Source organism: Lissotriton vulgaris, chromosome 1_2, assembly GCF_964263255.1.
Source record: "Lissotriton vulgaris chromosome 1_2, aLisVul1.2, whole genome shotgun sequence".
Taxonomy (NCBI): Eukaryota; Metazoa; Chordata; class Amphibia; order Caudata; family Salamandridae; genus Lissotriton; species Lissotriton vulgaris.
The window spans coordinates 296395421-296419133 of NC_141686.1; the positions used below are offsets into that span (position 1 = coordinate 296395421).

At 48.3% G+C, this 23713-nt stretch overlaps 1 protein-coding gene across 1 annotated transcript in view; it reads right to left on the minus strand.

Annotated features, from left to right (window-relative positions):
• RHOD (ras homolog family member D) overlaps positions 1 to 23713 on the minus strand; it is a 123319-nt gene that overhangs the window by 52500 nt on the left and 47106 nt on the right. Inside the window, exons 2-4 of the mRNA XM_086953274.1 lie at positions 17031 to 17118; positions 10068 to 10177; positions 9293 to 9427 (exon numbers count right to left, since the gene is read on the minus strand). Coding sequence (XP_086809400.1) covers positions 9293 to 9427; positions 10068 to 10177; positions 17031 to 17118 — 333 coding nt within the window. The remainder of the gene's footprint in view (positions 1 to 9292; positions 9428 to 10067; positions 10178 to 17030; positions 17119 to 23713) is intronic.

Here is a 23713-nt window from a genome sequence, read left to right on the forward strand (position 1 = left end):
AGGCCAGAGCCCCAACCAACAAGGACAAGGAACGGTCATTCCTTGGAATTGCCGAGTACTACAGCAAATTTGTCCAACATTTTGCCACGAAAACGCACAAGTTAAGGCAACTCATAAGGGACAAGGCATCGTTCCAGTGGGACGACGAGGCTCAGAGAGAGTTTGAGGAACTGAAAGGGAACATCAGCCAGGCCGTGCCCTTACACGGACATGATCCCGCAGGGAACACCATTCTCACCACTGATGCCAGTGAAAAGGGCCTGGGGGCGGTCCTTGCACAAGAGAGGGAGGACAACACAGTTGAAACACTCAGCTTTGCTTCCAGAGTGTTGTTGCATGCTGAACAGAAGTTCAGCGTGATAGAGAAAGAGATGCTGGCTGTCACGTGGGCCATGGGAAAGTTCCGGCAGTTACTATGGGGCACAAGGTTTCGCTTACAGACTGACCACAAGCCGTTGGTTAAAGTGCTCACCTCAAGTGGGCATGCCACAGCCACCCCGCGGATAGAGAAGATGACTCTCAAACTCCTAGAATACAAGTACGACTAGAGTACATCCCGGGGACAGGCAACAAAGTGTCTGACTACCTCAGCAGGGACTCAGCCATAGAGGAAGCGCCCACCCCTGTAGTGGAGAACAAAGAAATAGTAGCGGTGATGGAAGACATGGTAAGAGCCATCAGCATACAAGAGTGGGAACAAGCATACGAAGAGGATGTGAACTTGGAAGAGGTTAAGAAGTACCTCGTCAGAGGATGGCCGGAAAACAAAAGGTTAAGAGAGGTGCCTAGGAAACTGTATGAGGTGCGGGAGGAATTATTCCTGTATCGCAGTGACAAGGTGGTGCCGCCAGAAAAGCTAGTCCCGACCCTGCTGAACCTACTACATGAAGGCCACCTCGGCATTGTAAAGTCAAGAGTGAAACAGATGTACTGGTGGCCAGGAATGGACATCATAATTGAGAGACATGTAAGGGAATGTGACCAATGCCAGGGAGCAGACAAGGTACTCAAACCATTGAGACCGGCGTTAGGGAGATTTGAACAACCCCGTGATCCCTGGGAGGAAATTGCGGTTGACATCCTAGGACCAATATTGGACAGCCAAGGGGCAGCTAAATACTTGTGTGTTTTGGTTGACAAGTACTCCAAATGGCCGGAAGTGCATGTGCAACCACGAGAGACAGGTAAGGACGACGATATAGCCGTAGTGTTTTAGGCTTTTAGGGAGTTGATGAGGAGTGTAGTGGAGGAGGAGGGTTTTAGGCTTTAGGGCTTAGGGTTAATAGTAGTATATGTTTGTGTATTAGGGGTTAGGGCTTTTAGGACTTAGGGTCGGATATGGTAGTGTTTTAGGTTTTAGGGTTAGGGCTTTTAGGGCTTAGGATTAAGGTTCGGCTATGGTAGTGTTTTAGACATTTGGGTTAGGGCTTTTAGGGCTTAGGGTTAAGGGTCGGATATGGTAATGTTTTAGACATTTGGGTTATGGCTTTTAGGGCTTAGGAGTAAGGGTTGAATCTGGTAGTGTTTTAGGCTTTAGAGTTAGGGCTTAGGGTTAAGGGGCGTATATGGCAGTGTTTTAAGGTTTAGGGTTAGGGCTTAGGGTTAAGGGTTGTAAATAATACACTTTTAGGCTTTAGGGGGTCGTAGTGTGTTTGATACGTTGCTTACAGTGTAGTTTAGGCCATAGGGTCAGAGGGAATGCGAATTGAGGTAAAAATCGAGATTTAGAAACATGCGGGGTGTTTGTATGCGGTGTGAATTTCTTTTGCATGCTTTTCAATTGGGATGCGACGTGATTGGGTGCGTTGTAATCACTTGCGATGTAAAGGGACATGCAATCTAAAAACGGCGATGTGAGAGCATACGATGTTACCGTTTGCGATGTGCCATCATACATCCTTCCTGAGTACCCTGGCCCTCTCCTCTTTTGGGCCTTTCCTGAGTACTTTCTGCTCTCACTTTCACTCTGAAGCAGTGGGGGAGGGTCCCCTCGACAGGAACACATCAGCCGACACCTTTGGAATCTCCACCGGCTCCCCATTGAGAAGAGAGTCACTTTCAAGATGTTCACCCACGCCTACAAAGACCTCCACAACACCGGACCCCAATACCTAAACAATAGAATCACTCTCCACATACCCAGAAGAAACTTCCGATATGCCAACCTCGTCCTAGTTGAGACCCCACGCATCCGCAGCAGCGGGAAGAGCCTACTCTTACATCGAGGCCAAGACCTTGAACGAACTACCGATCGACATCAGCCGCGCACCCTCCCTGAACACCTTCAGGAAGGCACTCAAAACCTGGCTTTTCAACTGAACGGAACTGCGGACCCCCTCCCCTCCCCCAGCGCCTTGAGACCCTCAGGGGTGAGTAGTGCGCTTTTAATCTCCCTGATTGATTGAGGGGAGAGTCTCTGAAAGGGTCGTGGCCTGTTAGCTATGGGTGTGGATCCGACATCATTTTGTGTTACACCCCTGGCCCTCCCTTCTTTTGGCCTCTTCTTGAGTACTGTTTGCTTTTACTTTCACTTTGAAGCAGTGGGGGGAGGGTCTCTGAAAGGGGCGTTGCCACAGAAGCATACACAGGATCTCTTTGCAAGAGGTGTGGTCTGTGTATCTACGTCGTGTGTTTCCCAAAAAAGACATGAACTACATTTTAGAGCTGGGCACAGCCCGCCAATAGATTCGTTTTTAGTTGCCTCACTCTGCGATTCCTAAAACACTTTACACTACTTTTTAGTCAATATCAGAAGAATAATTAACAATGACATAGCAGTGAATAATGAGATTGGCAATGTTTAAATTCTGAAGATGATATATGTGAAAATATGAGCTGGGGCATTACACATTACACTGGTTGGCTGAAGGGGGCGTAGCCTTGGAGTAACTGGGGCGCTCACTCCTCCCCCTCACATCACTTTCCTCTGCAGCCTCTCTCAGCTTTCTCCTATGTCTCTTTCTAAAGTTCCTCAAGTCTGACACTTCATATCTTCCTCTTCTTCATCGAAATCTTTTTACTCTCACCTTCTTGAACCCTCAGCTTCATCATCCTCTTACACACACACACTTCCTCCTCACATTTAAACTCTGCACTTTAGACTCCTTTGGCGCTGGCAATATTTCAACATCTGTGTACCCCCTCCAGACACTTTCCATGTAATTACATTGGCACATATGTGCCCATTGCTCTGTGCACTCTGCAGAGAGGCCAATGATTGAATGAGCCTGCCTTCATAACACTTTTATGGCCTAGTGACAAGCAGAAAGAGAAACACAGACTGCTTCCAGCCTCAATACAGACCCGTCAATCATGTTATGTCATTAACAAGTTTTCACACCCCGAACTCGCCTTCAACACGCCTAGAGGCGACTTACCTTCAACACGCCTAGAGGCGACTCTGTTTTTAGTGCGGGTTACACAAGACTCCTATGTTACACGACAAAGAACACTGAAGCAGGGCAACATCTGGGAAATATTACACAGGCAATATGAACAAGCCCTGTGACGTGACAGGAACTGCGTCATGTTGTATATTTGTGCTTCTTACAACATGGCCACCTGTGGTCATTGTGTTTCCTCTTCCCCAGCCTTCCAGAATACTTGTCAAGTCAAGTCAAGTCAAGTCAAGTCAGATAATTTATATAGCGCACTACCTACCCAGAGGGTCTCAAGGCGCTTAGAAATGGGAGGAGGATTACTTGTCAAATATCCACGTTTTAAGTTGCTTTCTGAATTCTAGGTGGTTCTGGGTGAGGCGAAGGTAAGCGGGGAGTGAGTTCCATGTTTTAGCAGCCAGGTATGAGAAGGATCTGCCTCCCATGGTGGTCTTGTTGATGCGAGGTACAGTGGCGAGGGCTTGGCTGGAAGAGCGAAGTTTGTGGGAGGGGGTGTAGAAGGATAGTCGTGAGTTGAGGCATTCTGGTCCGATGTCGTAGAGTGATTTGTGTGCGTGGGTTAGCAGTCGGAAGGTGATTCTCTTATTGACGGGTAGCCAGTGGAGGTCTTTCAGGTGACCAGAGATGTGTTTGTTGCGCGGGATGTCTAATATGATCCTGGCTGAGGCGTTTTGGATTCGTTGGAGTTTCTTCTGGAGTTTAGCGGACGTACCTGCGTAGAGGGTGTTTCCGTAGTCCAGTCGGCTCGTGACTAGAGCATGGGTGACTGTTTTCCTTGTTTCGGTGGGGATCCAGCGAAATGTTTTTCTGAGCATGCGAAGAATGTTGAAGCAGGATGAGGAAACAGCGCTGACTTGTCTGTTCATTGAGAGTGAAGAATCCAGGATGACGCCTAGGTTCCGTGCGTGGTCTGTCGGGATGGGTGCTTTTCCAAGGGCTTCCGGCCACCAAGAGTCGTCCCATGCAGAGGGGGATGTACCTAAGATGAGGACTTCTGTTTTGTCTGAGTTCAGTTTCAGACGGCTTTGTTTCATCCATTCGGCAACTTCTTTCATTCCTTCGTGTAGGTTAGTTTTGGCGGTGCTGGGGTCATTGGTGAGAGAAAGGATTAGTTGAGTGTCATCCGCGTAAGAGATGATGTTGAGGTTGTGTTGGCGGGCGATGGCCGCGAGGGGGCTCATGTAAACGTTGAAGAGGGTGGGGCTGAGTGAGGATCCTTGAGGTATGCCACAGATGACTTCAGTGGCCTCGGACTTGAATGGTGGGAGGCGGACTCTCTGGGTTCTTCCGGTGAGGAACGAGGTGATCCATTCAAGTGCTTTTCCTTGTATTCCGATGTTATTGAGGCGTTGTAACAGGGTGCTGTGGCAAACTGTGTCGAATGCTGCCGAGAGGTCGAGGAGGATGAGGGCGACTGTGTCTCCATTGTCCAATAGAGTTCGAATGTCGTCTGTTGCTGCGATGAGGGCGGTCTCAGTGCTGTGTTTTGCTCGGAAGCCAGATTGTGAGGATTCGAGGGATTTGTTGGCTTCGAGGAAAGCGGCGAGCTGGTTGTTGACGGCTTTATCGATGACTTTGGCCGGGAATGGAAGGAGCGAAATGGGGCGGTAATTTTTGAGTTCGGTGGGGTCCGCTGTGGGTTTTTTCAGAAGGGCGGTGAGTTCAGCGTGTTTCCAGCTTTCCGGGAAGGTGGCGGAGTTGAAGGAGCAGTTGATGACGTCTCGGAGGTGCGGTGCTATGACGGAGTCTGCTTTGTTGAAGATGTGATGAGGACATGGGTCTGTGGGGGAACCTGAGTGGATGGAGTTCATCAGGCGGATTGTGTCCTCAGTAGAGATTGGGTTCCAGTCGTTGAGGGTGTTCATGGGGGGAGAGTGTTCAGCAAATGGTTGGGTGGGTTGGTCTCCGGGTTGGTTGTCGAAGCTGTTGTGGATGTCTGCAATCTTGTTGTGGAAGAATGAGGCTAGGGAGTCGCAGAGGGCTTGAGAGGGGGTGATGTCGTTGGAGTTGGCCGAGGGGTTGAAAAATTCCTTGACGATGTTGAAAAGTTCCTTGCTGTTGTGGGCGTTGTTGTCAAGTCGATCCTTGAATGCTGTTTTCTTGGCCTTTCGGATTAGTTGGTGGTGAGTGCGGGTGGCGTTTTTGAAGGCGTCCTTGGTGCTAGTGGTTGGGTCTTTTTTCCAGGCCTTTTCAAGGGAGCGGCAGAGTTTCTTGGACTTCTTAAGATCGTCGTTGAACCATGAGGCCTTCTTGCTGCCAGGTTTGCTTTGACGTATTTTCAGTGGTGCTAAGGTGTCGGCGGTGTTGGATAGCCATAGGGAGAGGTTGGCGGCGGCTTGGTTTGGGTTAGAAGAGTGGGCTGGGGTGTTTAGAAGGAGCGATGCGGAGATCTGGTCGGTGGTGATTTTGTTCCAGTTTCTTTGCAGGGTTGGTTGGGGGTTGTTGTTGGGTTTTGGCTTGTTGTAGGTGAAGTGAACGCAGCTGTGGTCAGTCCAGAGGAGATCCGTAGTGTGGCTGAAGGAGACATGATTGCTGGAGGTGAAGATGGGGTTGAGTGTGTGACCTGCGATGTGGGTGTGGGAAGTGACTAGTTGTTTAAGTCCGAGGTTGGCGAGGTTGTCCAAGAGGGTGGTGGTGTTGCGGTCGTTGATCTTTTCGAGGTGAAAGTTGAGGTCTCCCAGAAGGATGTAGTCTTTGGAGGGGAGCGCGTGTGGAGTGATGAAGTCCGTGATGTCTTCACTGAATTTTGCGCGGGGTCCTGGTGGTCTGTAGAGGAGGGTGCCTCTGAGTGTGGTCTTGGGGTCGATGTGTATTTGGAAGTGAAGGTGTTCGGAGTTGAGTATTCTAGCTTGTACTTGAGTGTTCCACTCTTGTCCGTTGATGGTCTGGTCAGCTGGCGAGGTGTTCGCTCAGCTGTGCTCTTAAATAAATCTACTCTTGTAGCTTAATGGAAGTTTCCTGTTTCTGCTTAACTTAATCCACAACACGTCACTGACGTGTACTCTCTTAGTCCCTCACTTTTTCTTGTTTAGAATTCTGCTGATCATTAAAACGTGAAGCTTTTCGCGCAGTCAGGGCCGGCTAGCGCATGTGGTGCCCAGTCGATGCGACGATCATTTTCGGCGCCCCCACAACCTCCTCTTCGGATTCCCTTCCCCAGCACCCTCCATCGGTGTCCCCCATCTCTCTATAGCTCCTCTCTGACATACATTTCATTGTTTGTAGCGCCACTCATAGTTCACTCACACTCAGTTGTGCAATCTGCATGGTACACAGTCTCTGCAGCAGGCACATTAACCCTCCTGCTACTTTATGAGTGAAAACTGCCACCAGTCAAAATTGCGACCGTAGGAATGTTAATCACCACAGTTATCTTGAAATTTTTATTGTTGCCTGAAAACTGCTGGACACAAGGAAGTTCCCCTGCTTTTAAGACAATAGCACTTTTTAAACACAGCGCCCCCACCAAAGTTTGCGCCTGGTGCGGCTGCACCAGTCGCACTGCCCTAAACTGGACAGTCCCTCTCCTCACTGCCGCTCCTTTTATCCACAGGATGCGGGTTCATCAAAGTACCCTGGGGCCTCTCCCTGCTCCGAGGGCAGGTGCTGTCAAGACCAGGAAAACCAAGAGGATGAGGAGAACTCCTGAACTAGGACCAGCGCCTAGATACCCTCACGGGTGACACGTAGCGCTCTCCAAATCTACTGATTGATTGATTGACCAGGAGAACCTGGACTAGGAGGACATGGACCAGGAAGGGTGGGCCCACGAGACCAGAACCCGGAAGAGCATTAACCAGGAGAGCCCTGACCGGCCTTGGCAGGGCAGAAAGAGAACCATGGGACGGTGGATCGGAAACAGGACCAGGAGCGTCAAAGGAGCTGTGACTAGGACGCTGGAGAGCAGGAAGACCAGGCGGCTCAGGAAAACTAGAGCATGTCTAAGAGGGTCAGGAAGAAGAGGACTGAGGTGGAAGGCATATGGCAGAGGATGAAGAGGAGGAGAAGGATGGGACGATGGTGTTTTATAAATTTAGTTACTTCCCTTAGGCCTCTTACCCTGAGGTATCCCCATCTTTACAGACTCCCTAAGGCATCACTAAACTCCTCAGCTGTCTTAAAAGGAAGTCTGTTTGTGACCATTTAGAACAAGTAGAACACCTTATTGCTACATTTTAACTTGTTGCCAATTCTGTGGGGCAGTTTTTTGTCACAAATAATGCCTAGACCGACTGCCATTGGCTCTGGTCTCAAGGCACCACCTCACACGACTCCCCTCTCTGATGACCCCTCTCCTTCACTCAGTTTTTAGGTCCCCAAAGTAAACTTTTCTGCATTTCCAGCCCTGCTCTCAGCAGGTTCTGCCCCATCTGCCTTCTCACCTCTCCTCATCTTTCCCTGCTGTCCATGCCTTCTGAGCAGAAATCAACAGCAGCAGACTATATTCTAGTGGAGGAACAAACACAGGAAGGCACCAGAAGACACGAGAAGAGGAAGGCAAGGAATGAACTAAGAAGCAAGCAAATGAGAGCAACAGTAAAAGCAAACAATGGTAAGCAAAGCGCGGTAACAATGGAAGCAAACAATGGTAAGCAACGGGCAGTAACAATGGAGCTAAACGATGGAAAGCAACGTGCGGTAAGAATGGAATCAAACTATGGCAAGCAACGTGCGGTAACAATGGAAGCAAACGATGGTAAGCAAGGGGTGGTCACAATGAAAGCAAACAATGGTAAGCAACGGGTGGTAACAATGGAAGCAATCAATGGTAAGCAAAGGGCGGTAACAATGGAAGCAAACAATGGTAAGCAAAGGGTGGTAACAATGGAACCGAACGATGGTAAGCAACGGGCAGTAACAATGGAAATAAATGATGGTAAGCAATGAGCAGTAACAATGGAATCAAACTATAAGCAAGGGGTGGTAACAATGAAAGCAAACAATGGGAAGCAACGGGCGGTAACAATGGAAGCAAACGATGGTAAGCAACAGGCAGTAATCATGGAAGCAAACGATGATAAACAACCAGCGGTAACAATGGAAGCAAACGATGGTAAGCAACGGACGGTAACAATGGAAGCAAACGATGGTAAGCAACGGGCAGTAACAATGGAAGCAGACGATGGTAAGCAAAGGGTGGTAACAATGGAAGCAGACAAAGGTAAGCAAGGATGGTAAAAATTGAAGCAAACAATGGTAAGCAACGGACAGTAACAATGGAACCAAATGATGGTAAGAAACAGGTGGTAACAATGGAACCAAATGATGGAAAGTTACGGGCGGTAACAATAGAACCAGACAATGGTAAGCACTGAAGGAGGCAGAGAAGAAGGAGAAGCAATAAACAATAGAACCAAACTATGCTAAGCAATGGGAGGTAACAGTGGAACCAAATGATGATAAGCAACAGGCAGTAACAATAGAACTAAATGATGGTAAGCAACAGGCAGTAACAATAGAACTAAATGATGGTAAGCAACAGGCAATAACAATAGAACCAAACAATAGTAAGCAACAAGCGGTAGTAATGGAACCAAACAATGGTAAGCAACAGGAGGTAGCAATGGAACCAAATGATGGTAAGTAACGGGGTAACAATAGAACCAAACGATGGTAAGCAACAAGCGGTAGTAATGGAAGCAAACAACAGTAATCAACGGGCTGTCTCTTAGCCCACAAGTGGCTTTCACCTACAGGCAAAAGCTGCTTGGAAGGCCAGATCCAAAAATCAGGGATGAAGTACAACCTGTAAGCATGAGATAAAGATACAGGAAGTGAACAGTGTTTGAATAGAAAGGCATGATGTGGAATCAAGACAAGCTGGTTTATATTCTTTAACTCCAGCAAAAGGTTAATGCCAGTGGGAGGCACTTTGGGCACTGTGAGGCACTCACCTTCTGATAGGTGATGGGCTCCAAGCCTTCCTCCCTCAGCTTCCTCAGACGCACTTTGTCCTTCCTCAGATCTGTCTTGCAGCCAACGAGGAGGATGGGAGCCCCCTTGCAGAAGTGATTCACCTCCGTGTGCCACTGCAGGCAGAGAGCAGGAGGGTTAGTTTCTGTGCTGAGTTGCATGGCGAAATGGGAGCGCTGGCTGTGGGGCGGTGTAGGGGCGCTGGCTGTGGGACGGTGTAGGGGCGCTGGCTGTGGGACGGTGTAGGGGCGCTGGCTGTGGGACGGTGTAGGGGCGCTGGCTGTGGGACGCTGTAGGGGCGCTGGCTGTGGGACGCTGTAGGGGCGCTGGCTGTTGGACAGTGTAGGAGTGCTGGTTGTGGGACTGTGTAGGGGCGCTGGCTGAGGGACGGCGTAGGAGCGCTGTCTGTGGGACGGTTTAGGAGCACTGGTTGTTGGACAGTGTAAGGGCGCTGGCAATGGGACAGTGTTGGGGCACTGGCTGTGGGACGGTGTAGGAGCGCTGGCTGTGGGACGGTGTAGGATTGCTGGCTGTGGGACGGTGTAGGATTGGTCGCAGTGGGACATTGTAGGGGCGCTGGCTGTGGGATGGTAAAGGGGTGCTGACTGTGGGACGGGTTTAGGGGAGCTGGCTGTGGGACGGTGTAGGGGCGCTGGCTGTGGGACGGTGTAGAAGGTTGACTGTGGGATGGTGTAGGAGTATTGGCTGTGGGACGGTGTAGGTATGATGACCAGGCCGCACATATTTAATGCTTACCTTTATCAGGACATTGTCAAAGCTGCCAGGGTTCGTCACATCGTAACAGATCAAGATGACATTGGCTCCGGTGTAGGAGAGGGGGCGGAGCCTGTCGTAATCCTCCTGGCCTGAAAGGAGAAAGAACACCTGTTACTGCTTGTAACTTGGCACAGTTCTCCGTCCTACCATTAAAGGGAGCTTCCTCGGCTAAAGGGAGAGGGCTGTCACTCCTGATCACACAGATGACGCACGCATGCACGCACAGTCACACACACACATGCCCGGTCACACCAGGGGAACCTCAGTGTCTTGGGAAGGGAAGAGATAAGCAGTGTTACGAAGTAGAAGACAGTCCTGTATTATATTTCTTGGGGTACTCTAGGCTCCGGCTTGCTTGCTAATGGCAGCAAGCGTTGGCCAGCTAGAATGTGGAAACTAGCTGAAATGGCTGTTAGCATCAGCTGAAGCCATTTTGTTTTCTGGCAGCCATTTTAGCTAGCCACAGTGCTCGCTAAGTGCTTTCTCCTTCTTCACTGTTGACTGCCCTTGTATTCTGCTTGTGTCATCTATTTTAGGTAACTCTTTCAGCACAGCACCAGAGCCTTGCACAAGCTCAGAAAGACCTGCCAATAACCCTGTTCTAATATGTAAGTGTCAGGCTATTCTTACTGATGTAAGCAGTTTAGTCTCTCCTCCCACTCTGTTGACTAAGCGATTCTTATGTATCCTTATATGTATTTGTGTGCACACTTGTACTGCCTCTTTGTGAGTCTTCCTGCATACTCATCGGTAAATGGGGTATATAAGCCCTGTGATCCTTGTACTCCTTAGACTGTCTCATACAGCGGCCTGAGGGTACTGCATGACGCAGTCTGCCTCATGTGAGGTTAATACATACTTCTTTTTGATATTACAGCTTCTGTGCCAATCTTTTCTTTGTTGGTTTAAGGACCAGGTGTATCAGTGAACCCCTAAAACGGTTTTTATTTCTACAAGAAGGGAACATGAAGAGACAGCAGTACTGGAACAAGTTTCAAAGTAGGGGTGCTGCCATCGGTATTACATCACTGAAGTCATAGGGGTTGTGAAAAATCCAAGCATCAGACGAAGAACAAGTGACACAAATCGGCCACGCCCACTCATCAGGAGAGTCGTTAGGGCATGGCATGTTGCTGGGGATGCAATTTTGGAGTAACTGTCTAAAATATATCATTGAAGCATGGTGCAGGAGCACACAGTCATTTACCGACAGGACAGTCTCCACTGAAACACCCACTACATTTGCACAGACATGAATTTAACTGATAAAACTATATAGTGCAAAAACTGTGATGTGTGAAAATCAGGTTTCCACAAATGTTTTTTTCGCTCGCTTTAAATTGCTATCATACTCTGTTTTACAGCAATTTCCTCTATTTATTGGTTAATACCTTTTTAAATGTATTAAGCTTTTTTACCTTCATATACTAGCAGTCAAGGTTAGACAACAGAGGGCAGCTGCAGAGATAAAGGAAATACTGGACCCATTGGATAACATTGTTACAGAACCGGATAAGATAAGATATGTTTTCAGAATATTTTATGAAAAACTCTATACACGGGAAGGCACAGGGGGAGCAGTGGAAATTAATAATTACCTTAAAGATCTAGTCCCATCACTTCTTACAGGAGAATAAAGGGATATCTTAGAATCTACTTTGGGTCTAGAGGAATTCAACGATGCATTAAGTAGTTTGCCGTCAGGAAAGGCATCCGGTCCGGATCAAATCCCGATTGAGTTTTACAAGGTATTTAGGGAGGGTTTATTGATCTATATGTTTGAGGTTATGTTATATGTACAACAAGGGGGGCAGGCACCGGATTCATGGGGAGGGGCAGATATAATTGTTATTGCTAAAAAAGGGAAGCCCTTAACTCTCCCTGGATCCTACAGGCCAATTACTCTGATGAACTCAGATGTTAAGGTATACTCGAAGATGCTGGCAAAAAGACTTGCAGGCTGTATAGAACATCTGGTGAGCCCATCACAGCATGGTTTCATACCCGGGAGGGGTACTACACAGCATATTAGGACAGTCATCACTATGTTTGATGCGGCAGAGGTGGCAGGCGATCCTATTTCGGCTCTCTTCTTAGACGCCGAGAAGGCATTTGATAGGGTCGCCTGGGACTATCTATGGGAGGTCATGAAGTGGTGTGGTATCGGGCCAGGTTACATACAAGCTATACAAGCTTTATATAGAAACCCGGTCGCAAAAATAAGAGTAAATGGAGAGCATTCAGATCCAGTACATATACAAAGAGGGACCAGACAGGGTTGCCCGTCTTCTCCATTACTTTTTGCCTTATACATAGAGCCACTACTTCGCAAATTAGAGGGAAACCCTGAGATTCAGACTATGACAATAAATGGCAGTACCGTGAAAACCCTCGCTTATGCGGATGATGTTGCTATACTGACTCCCAACCCAGATAGGGCTATGATAGGTAGAGAAGCAGAGGCACAGGAATTTTGACTGGTATCGTGTTATAGTCTAAACAAAACAAAGACCCAAATAATCTTGAATAGGTTTGCAATTAGTCAGGATACTAGGGTGGTTAGCAGTGCAATATACTTAGGGATTGATATTTCCGCAAATTTGGAGGAGGTAGTCGAGTGTAACATCAAGCCATTGATTGTGAAGGTAAAAAGTGATTTGGAAAGGATAAATAACTTGCACCTTTCACTGGTTGGCTGCACGAATGTGTTAAAAATGATGGTCTTACCCAAATTTTTGTATTTATTTAGGTCAATACCTTTAATTTTCGAGAATAAATGGTTTAGTATGTTGGAGAATGTAGTTAATAGATTTATATGGGCCCAAGGAAAAACTCGTAGGGCTTATAAATTTATTACGTTGCCAAGGGATAGAGGGGGCTGGGGCGCACCAGACTTTAGGATGTACTATTTGGCTGCAGCTCTCCAGTATATCCAGGGACTGATAGGGGGAGGAGGAGGGTCATCAAAGTCTATTAATATGTCAGTGGAAGCCTAAACAGCGGTACTAGGAGAGAATGCTGAGAATTGCTTTCTCTATTTTACTGACTTGGGTCAGCTTAGAAGACAGGCGTATAAGACACTTAGGGCGGCACTAAAAATATGGAGTTCTTTTTTGAAGAAAACAGGTATGGGCAGGTTTAATAGATACACCAAAGTTTATAAAAATAAATCCTTCCCTGAAGAAATTTTTTCTGATCATGTAATGGCTGGTTGGGAAGATAAAGGGATACATCAAATTGGGGATTTAATGAACTCTGAGATTATGGTACAATTCGAGGATTTGGTGAATATATACAACATAAATAGAAGAGATTTTTTTAAATATCTTCAGATCAGGAGTTTTTTAAGAAACAAGCAAGGGGGTCCATTGGGTTTTCAACCTTATGAGCTGATGGAAGGGATAATTGCGGGAGAGGAATACTCCATTAGGTTAATATATGCTGCCCTGGCAAAAAATAGACCAGATGACCTAGATAAGCATAGGGCTAAATGGGAGGAGAGGATAGAGGCTACCCCGGAAGTTTTTAACGAATCCCTAGAGCTAGGTCGGACCATGCTTTGTTCTGCCCCCTTGCAAGCCCAGCATTATAAAACCTTGTTTTCATTGTATTATACTCCAGCTAGGATTGCGAAGTGGGGGGGTTCAGAGGGCACTACATGTCCTAGATGTAACTCCATCGAGGCTGATATTGTCCACATGTTTGCTACATGTCCGCAGCTACATACATTAATTAAGGACATTGAACATTTTTTAGTTAATACATTAAGGATACAGATAACCTTTTCAGTAAGCTTAATTATGTTGGGGGTTGATGAGGGAAATCCACAATCGGACTCGGGCGACGTAATGTTTTTGTTTATGGCAGCTGCTGTGTTTAGATTAATGTTAGCCAGAGTATGGCTAGATAAGAGTCCTCCATCTATACAAATATGGTTAGCAAATCTTATTGCTATATATAATCTTGAGAAACATATTTATGCTAGAAAAGGCAGGGTCGGGAGAACTCGGGGCCTCAAGATTTGGGGACCACTGGAGAAATGGAGGGCAGGAATAGGTTGATAGGGTATAAACTACTGAAATGCCAAAATATGATATGTCCATGTATTGGCTCCCTTCAATGAAATGTATATGGTTTCTTTTTTTTTTTTGTTGTTTCTTTCGATTAAGGATTTTTCGTTGATATTGTGAGGTGAACAAATGTAAGATGAGAAAAGCTTGTTTATTTTTTGTTACTTTAATGTGTGTTTCTTTCTTTGAAAGGAAAAATAAAAATATTTAAAAAAAAAAAAAAGCTTTTTTACCTTCATATGTATTTAAATGATTACAGTTGTAGTATTTCATTTATCCTTGCTTCTCCTTTCCTCCCTCTCCCCCCCTCTTGCGTCTCTTTGGTTCATAAGTCTTATAACGAGAAGTTGTATATGAAACTATTTTCGATCCATTATTCCTTGTTTTTATATTGTGTAAATCTCAGTCCACTTAATGTTTTGTACTTATCATCTGATAGCTATTTGATTGCTCGTACTTGGTTGCATTGTCTCAAAAATAAAATCTATGTTTAAAATTTAAGGTTTAAGCAAATGTTTATCCTTTGCACAACACAAAGCTAAGTGGGCCCGATTCACACAATGAACTTAAGACTCAATCCTAAACTTACTACTGTTTTGGTATTCACAGAATGCACTTACTACTTTTGGCATTCACAGAATGAACTTACTACTTTTGGCATTCACAGAATGAACTTACTACTTTTGGTATTCACAGAAGTTAGGATTTTGTCTTAAGTTTGTCTTAAGACAGACTTAAGACAGACTTAAGACAAACTTAAGACAAAATCCTAACTTCTGTGAATACCAAAAGTAGTAAGTTCATTCTGTGAATGCCAAAAGTGGTAAGTGCATTCTGTGAATACCAAAATCGTAGTAAGTTTAGGATTGAGTCTTAAGTTCATTCTGTGAATCGGGCCCAATGTCTTTATTTCTTTTGATTCTAATAAAATTTTTGCTTCCATCACTTCAGAATTATCAAAACAATGTCGAGAGGTCCTGGGACTGAGTTGCACACACACTGGAACCAAGCGACATGGACTGAGGGATACTGACCAGGGGAGATACAAGAGAAGAGCTATGACTTCCAGGAAACCAGACCCCAACCTAGAGGGAACCCCAGATCTACGTGGCAACAACACCTCTGGGTGCGCGCACAGCGCCGAGAGGCCAAACATAGCATGGGCAGCTACAGGAGCACACAGACTGAGGTGTCCCTTTAGCACATACTGTCTCCTCCTGAGGGAAGGTAGGAGAGACAGAGCAGTCGAGGGTGAGATGCGAAAGAGCACCGTTTTAAAGGCATCCTTAAAAAGTCCAGAGGTGGGAACACGTGTCACTTGATGCTGCCAGCACTTATATGGAAAGATTGATAAAAAAAATGACAGAAAGTGCTCACACAATGTCATATGTCTGAATATTTCTTCCCTGCCTTATGACATGTTTGCTAACTTGTTTGCCAATTCAAGTTTTGAAGATTGCCTGCAATTAATCCTTTCAAATTAACTGCATTCATCATCCCATAAGAAACCCTTGTATTCAACTCCCACAGGGATCAAGGGTGTTTTAACTAGTTTAAATCGATAAAAACTGTTGCACATGTATACTCTTTTCAGGTGCATAAATATGTGCAGTCTGGCAGCCACCGTTGCACTGCCTTGTGTTTCTTCTTTGAGTGTGCGTTTTCACCCCGCCTGCACCGCTGGACCTGACTACACCAGGTAACATGACTTCCATTACGGGTTAATTTGCTAACTCCAGATCCCCTTGGAACACCACAAACGTTAGGACATTAGAGCACAGGTGACATCCCTGGATAAAGAAACAAACTTTTAAACGTGGGGGGTGGGGTGGGGTGCACACAGTGCACTCAAGCCCCCAACAAAGGTAGTCTTTAACCACATCCCATTGTTAGTCGAGTCCCCATATTGATGCTAACATAGGGAACAAATGCCACTTATAAACACGCATGCAATCACACACCCACACACGTACATACATACAAGCATACACGCCACACATACACACAAATGTGCAAAACACACACATAAGGATCACATACAGGCACTAGTGCTCACACACCACACATATACACATGCACTCACACATCCACACATATACACATACAAGCAGACATACCACACATGCACGTGTGCACACACGCCACACATATACCCATGCACGGACACAAGCAGAGACACCACACATACGTGCATGCATACATGAGCAAACACTGACAATCACATACACACATAAGCACAAACACACAAAAACACATCTACACACATATAGACAGATGCACAATCAAACACAACATATACACAAATGCACAAACACTCATGCATGCAAACACATGCACACAAGCCCACACACCACACATATACACATGCATTCAGACAAGTAGAAACACCACATGTACTTGCACACACACCCACACACACATGTAGAAGCACAAAAACATGCACAAACACACACATGCTCATGCACACACCCGAACCACACACAGTCGCCACATATACACAGACATACACCACTCACATACACGTGCACAAGGAGAAATGCATATACTAAGAAATGCACACAAACACTCCTCACACATACACATTTGTACACATTAGTGCCATGTGTATGCACATTCAGACATACACAGACGCATTCATGTATGCACACTCGCGCACACAAACACCCACCATACATGCACACACATATTCACACATGTGCAAACACTCATGCACACCCACACACACATGCACACGTACACTCTCAAACTACACACACACATCCATAGACCTGTCAATATGAGCACTCCTGTCCCCAAAGGCGCCCTCCTCCAGGCGCATGGTTGGGCACGCGCCACCCCCTGGACAGACGCAGAATGCGCGCGCCGCTCTCACCTGCAGTGTCCCAGAGGTTGATCTCCACGCTCTTGCTGCCCACTTGAAAGTTGGCTGTGTACTTCTCAAAGACGGTGGGGATGTACACCTAGGGATGGAGAGAAAGAAGAGGATTGTGGGACTGACGTCACCAGGCGAGGCGTGCATTGAGACAGGGTCCTGGCACAGGATGGGCTGCCTCATGAGATGTATGGCCATATGTGAGGACAGGGCAGTAAAGAGTCACACCCAAGGGACACAGAAGGAATGGAACACACCTGTGAGGTCATCAGACACCTGAACAGGACTGTGGGAATGACATCACCAGGCGAGGAGTGCATTGAGATAGGGTCCTGGCACAGGATAGGCTGCCTCATGAGATGTATGGCCATATGTGAGGACAGGGCAGTAAAGAGTCACACCCAAGGGACACACGAGGAAGGAACAGACCTGTGATGTCATCAGACACTTGAACAGGACTGTGGAACTGACGTCACCAGAGGAGGAGTGCGTTGAGACAGGGTCCTGAGCACGCGAGGACGCTGCTGACATCGTCAGAGCACTGGTAGAATGAGGGTGAGATCTATACGGCTTCTTAAAGAGTAAGGTGGGATTTTACGGGTAAGTAAAGTAGGTGGGTGCGACCCTCAGGTCAAGTGCATGGGTTGAGTTAATTCACTTTTTTTGCATAGTCAACCAGATTTTTCTCTTTTTCTAAACCTTATTTTTGCTGGCTTTATACCTCTGTGCAGTTTACCACTGCTAAGCCGTAGTAAAGTTCTCTGGCTTCCTCTCATAAGCATGTGTTGTACATCAAAACTCTCTACTGGGCCTAATGAACTTTTCTATAAGTTAATTGTAAATGGTGCCTATGGTGCACTTAGGAGTGAGAGGCAGAGTGCAGTTAGAACTGCAGTTTATGCGGGTATTCCTGCTGCCCGCTACCCGAGCGGCAGCTCACACTCCGAAAAGTCTGCCAAGAATGGAAGTCAGCTACTAAACTGCACCCACAAATGCTTTGATAAAGCAACTTTACATGCTAAAAAGCATATAATTAATTCACAAAAGTGAACTTTCAAATAAAAATATCAGTCAATGAGAGAGGTGATGATTTTGGTGTCCCTCCTAACGTAGGGGGGGGGGGACCAAGCAGATGCCTTGAACACAAAGAGCATATCATGCTGAACTAGTCAGTGGTGGTCCCATCCTCTTAGGACCACCCCAAGCACAGTTCTTGGCAAAAATATCATCCCAACCAAAGGCCCTGCAAAGCATTATGGGACGAGATTAGCAGTGGGCAGTGAATATTATAGTATCCAATATATCAAAATAATTCTACAAAGAGCTGCAGTTCAACTCGTCGTTATTAGGTGTCCCTCACAAGTCATATGCAAAAGCATTGAAATTATTACATCAAGTTGCAGTTCCTCTAGACGTTACTCGATGTCCCTCACGAGTCCAATGCTAACGCATTGAATTCCTTTCATGAAACTGCAGTTCCAGTAGTCGTTAATAGGTGTCCATCACAAGTCAAATGCAAAAGCATTGAAACCCTGAGCTGAGAGCTAATACTATAAATTCTACAAAGAACTGAACTGCAGTAGTCTTATAAACAGACACTCGAGAACTACAAGAGCACAGACTGACCCCGGCTGCTGGAGAGCTTCCTGTGGTCGGTCCCAGAACCCTTTGGTGTTCTGGAAATCTAATGGAACTAAAGGGAGTTCTGGATTCTCCTCTGGCCCACTTGGCCCTTTCGACCGGCTCAGTTTGTTTCTGACTCCACCAAGGTCAAATCCTTGTCTGACCTGTTTTGGCATATTGCATATTGCGGGGCACATTGCGGACCTGTTTTGGCATGTTGCGGGGGCTCAAGTCGCTGCTGTTTTTTTTTGATCCGTCCATTAGGCAAGTTGTCATTCAGGCCTCCATCTTGTCTAGGTTGGATTATGCTTACTCGCTATACCTGGGGACTAACAAGACAGAAATCCTGAGATTGCAGAGGGTTCAAAACGTGGCTGCCAGAACGCTCCTTGGACTCCCTAGAACCTGCTCTACTACTAGTCCATCTGCCGACTGCTCTGGCTGCCAGAAGCCAAACGCGTAGAGTTTAAGTCCCACTACATTGCTTTTAAAATTTTGAATTTTTCCTCTCCTGGCATCTGGGTCAACTTGCTCTCACCTTATGCACCCACGCGCCAACTCCACTCTGTGGGTTAACATCTGGTGTGCGTTCCCCGGGTGAGGAAGGTGCGGGCTGGTGGGCACTCCTTCCGTACACCGGCATCCAAACTCTGGAACTCTCTTCCAATACTTATCCACAGCATGAATAACTACCTGGCATTTCATAAGGCAATTAAAACGCACCTCTCCCCCCCGCTATAGGCCCTGCTCTCTGCTAGTAGCCTCCTAATTTCTGCTATCAGCGCTGGGACCCCCCTTTGCCGGGGCAGCTGTGCGCTTTATAAAACATTATAATATAGCATAACAATACTGATGCTCCCTTCAAGAGTTCATTTCATAAGATGCCTGAAGAGCATTGTCTGGGAGGAGCCTCTGTGCGACGTCCTGCAAAGGGAACGCCGATGGACTACTTTATGTACCTCGTCCTCGTCGGTTGGCTGCTGAGTTCACTTGGGAGTAAAGATTTTGGTGAAGAGTTCTTAATTTGAGCTTGTGGTTTCCGGAGCTCGGCTCCACCACTTAATTGTCAACACTGGTGCTTATGACAGTCCTCCACATGGTGGTGCTGTTTGTCCAGTTTAGAGATTAGCACAACAACACTTGTTAAATAATCCAATATGCCTTAAAATGACTCATACCTGCACAAGCCATTCTTGTAGCATTGGTGGCCTGGAATAGTCCCACTTGTCACACTTGTAGATGTGTGATGGCGGTAGCTGTGTTGGTATAGCGCTGGTTGAGGCAATGGGTGGTGCAAGCTGCAGTCACCGTGTGACGAGGGCCAAGGCATTTATACTTTTTCCAAACTAAGCACTGCAGGTGAGACATTTCTGACTGGGACTTAAGGTGGAAATTAGGGATGAATCAGCGCAATGAACGCAACCAGCGTCCTTGTGGGAGTTAGTAGAATTGGCCCTCATCATAGAACCCTATCTGTTGGAATTGTAATTGCATTTTTCTAGCGCTTACTACCCCTGATGAGTCGTCGATGCTCTATGCAAGAAAAAAGAGGCATGGACCAGTTCCCTCCACTTGTCTTTAACCTTCTCCGCTCTGCAGAAGGAGTCCAGTTTCTCTGATGGGACTTCCTTTGATGAAGACCAATGCTCGCAGTCTCCGGTTTGAGGAGAGGTGCTCGCCCTCTCCGGTTTGAGGAGATGTGCTCACGGGCTCCGGTTTGAGGAGAGGTGCTCACGGTCTCCGGTTTGAGGAGAGGTGCTCGCCGTCTCCGGTTTGAGGAGAGGTGCTCACTGTCTCTGGTTTGAGGTGAGGTGCTCGCTGTCTCCGGTTTGAGGAGAGGTGCTCACTGTCTCCGGTTTGAGGAGAGGTGCTCGCGGTCTCCGGTTTGAGGAGAGGTGCTCGCGGTCTCCGGTTTGAGGAGAGGTGCTCGCCGTCTCCGGTTTGAGGAGAGGTGCTCGCGGTCTCCGGTTTGAGGAGAGGTGCTCGCCGTCTCCGGTTTGAGGAGAGGTGCTCGCGGTCTCCGGTTTGAGGAGAGGTGCTCGCGGTCTACGGTTTGAGGATAGGTGCTCGCGGTCTCCGGTTTGAGGAGAGGTGCTCACGGTCTCCGGTTTGAGGAGAGGTGCTCGCGGTCTCCGGTTTGAGGAGAGGTGCTCACGGTCTCCGGTTTGAGGCCGAAGAGCAGAGGTGGTCTTTGACTGGACTGTGGGTGAGACGATTTCTGGGTCAGCACTTGTCTCACTTGCCTGGCAGTGAGTTCGAAGAAGTCCAGAGCCCTCGTAAGAGTGCGTCAAGGACGCGTTTTTGCCCCACAGTTGTTAAGCTTTATGTAAGTGTTTATGACATAACCCTTGTTTGTGCTGACGGACATACCCAGGATTAGTAAGGTGCAGCCTGGGCGGCTGTGACACCTCCATCCTTGGGATCACACACACGTCAAAGCCTCCTCCAGCACTGCTGTGGGTGCTGGTAGCGCCCAGAATCTCAGTCAAGGCACTCTGCATTGCACAAGAAGCTCGACAAGGATTCAAACCAAGGTTCGTCCAGCCAGGGTGCGTCCCTGGTAGGTCTCGCCCTCGCTCAAAGTCCAGCAGAAGTCCTCATGTCCATGAGCCTCATAAGGAAGCGCCCTCTCTATGAATAATAGAGTCAGGAAGAGATCGCTCAATACATGGAAGCCTCAGACTTGGAATCTATTGACAAACATTGGCATCTGACAAGGACCTCTAACGATTGGTAGCACCAGACAGGGATTGCAGTAGTAATAGTAGTGTCAGACAGGGCTCTCTACATGACCAGTAATGTATATGTCAGAGCGGGGTCTCAGCATAAAAAAAATATCGTACAGGGAGCTTGATAGGGATAGTAGTGGCAGACAGGGAGCACTCGCTACGAGTAGTTGTTTAATAAAGATACAAATTGCATCGATCACTGTTAGGAGGTGATTCTGACACTCTGAACTCACCCACAGTGAAATCATGATGAGAGAGACTGCATGTGGATTTTACTGGTGTCCCCCTAGCTTGACTAAGCCGCTGCGCAGCAGCGGGAGTAAGGGGCACCGGGCTGGTTACATGCAGACACATGTGTACATGCGTGCATGCGTCCTGGCGTGCGCAGTCCAGGAGCATCTACAAAGTGAATGGTGTGGCAGGATTTATGCAGAATGGGGTGGTGACATCGAATAGGCTTTACACAGTGGGAAGAAACATGCCAGGGAGAGTCAGTGTGCTTTAGAGTGTTTGTTCCATTATTCTCTTATGGGGATAGGGAGCACATGGGCTAGTGTTACTTTCCTAGTGCCTACAAATTCCAGGCACGCACCAAAGCCCACTGTAACCTATGTGAGAAGAAGTATTCTGCAGAGACCAAAGTCATATTTGTACTGCTTTTGGGTCATCCAGAAATGTTATATTTCTCTGAGTCAGCTCATAACCAGGGCCTGGTTGGGGCTGACCCTAGCAGCCTGGATTGATGACCTTCCATCCAAGGAGAGAAGATGGGTGGAGCTTCAGGCTAATCCATCACCAGCTGTCACTGGGTGACTGGCACCTAGCTGCATAAGGGAGAAGGCAGCTCTGGGGGGAAGGGGCTTTCAGAGACCATGTGGCAGGAGACCCTGGACGACGCCATCTTGAACCAACCCAGAGGCCTGGGCAGGAAGGAGGGAGCGGGGTCAGTGAAGTGATGCGTTGCTGTTTGATAGGACAAACAGAGACTCCCTGCCAGCCACCTCCCCAAAACTTTAAAAAGTGTTTGCACAGGAAGAAAAGCTCTCTCTGGGGTGTGGTCTGCTGAGGCAGAAGGTGCTGGAGCAAGGCGCAATGGGCAGTTGGAAGGAGGAACCCCTTGACTGTCCCAGGATCCTGAACAGTGCTAGGAGATTAGACCATGATCAGTGCGTAGAAGCAGGGGCCTCTGTGCAGGAAAAAGAGAGGCCCAGGAGGAGAGGCAGGCGAAAGGCTGGCGCAGGGAGCCAGTGAAGACAGTTCCCTGCTGAATCCTCCCTCTGAGAGGCCCAGAAGGTGAAGGAAAGTGCTTCCAGTGGCTGGGGAGCACTGCCAGGAGCAAGAAGAGTCCAAAATCAGGAAGATCGGACCCCTGGGGGCTTAGATATGCCCCACGGAAGGTAGGCAACCTTTGTTCTGTGGCCAACCGACGATGAAGTGCGTGGGGCTCCGCCGCCGGTTCAGAGAATGCCTCCCGGGGGCTGCCCCTTAAAGAAGTGAAGTCGGGGTGCGCCATCACGCACTCCGTGAAGGTGCCCCCGCGGGGTGCCAGGAGCCCACACTGGCCCCCGCCCAGCATGAAGCCGGGAAGATGTGTAGGGGGAGGGGTCCGGGATCCCTAATCCGGGCCCCGTTTGCAGAGTAGTAGGCGGGTAACGCTGTCTCATTCCCCCGTGAAGAGGTCTCCAGGGGCCCGGGACCCCATCTCCGAGCCCCGAAACAAAGCCGGGAGCGCCATCGCGCTACCCATGAAGAGGTGGCAGCGGGGTGCCAGGAGCCCACCCTGGCCCGCGCAAAAGTAGCCAAGCTGAGGAGCGGCGTCACTCTCCCCGTGAAGATATGGCCAAGGGGCCAGGGACCCCATCTCCGGGGCCCGAAGTGAGAAGGAAGGACGGGGGAGTGCCGTCGCACTCCCCCGCGGCTGCAGGGAGGAGGGGGGGTGCCGCCGCACTCCACTGAGACCAGCTGGACCGGCGCTGTCCTTCGCATCTGCCCGGGGGAGTGGGTAGACCAGAACTGTGGTGCCGGCTCCCGCGGCAGCACGTGAGGGTGCTGTCCGGGCGGGGAGCCGGAGGGGGAAGCCAGGGGTGGGTTCACCCAGACTGCCCTCCAACCTGGAGAGCCTGTGGGGACCCTGAAAGCAAGAGAGGACCGGCAAGGGGCCCGGGTGGGACCTGGGCCCCTGACAACCCACCGAGCGGCCAGGGTGGGCTCCCCGAGTCGCCTCCACCAACCTCGAGGTCTGGGTGGGACCGGGCCCCCCCAATGAGCATGGTGAGGTGGGAGGGTGTGGGTGGGACTGGGCCCCTGCAAAGAAGTGCAAGTTGCGCGCCG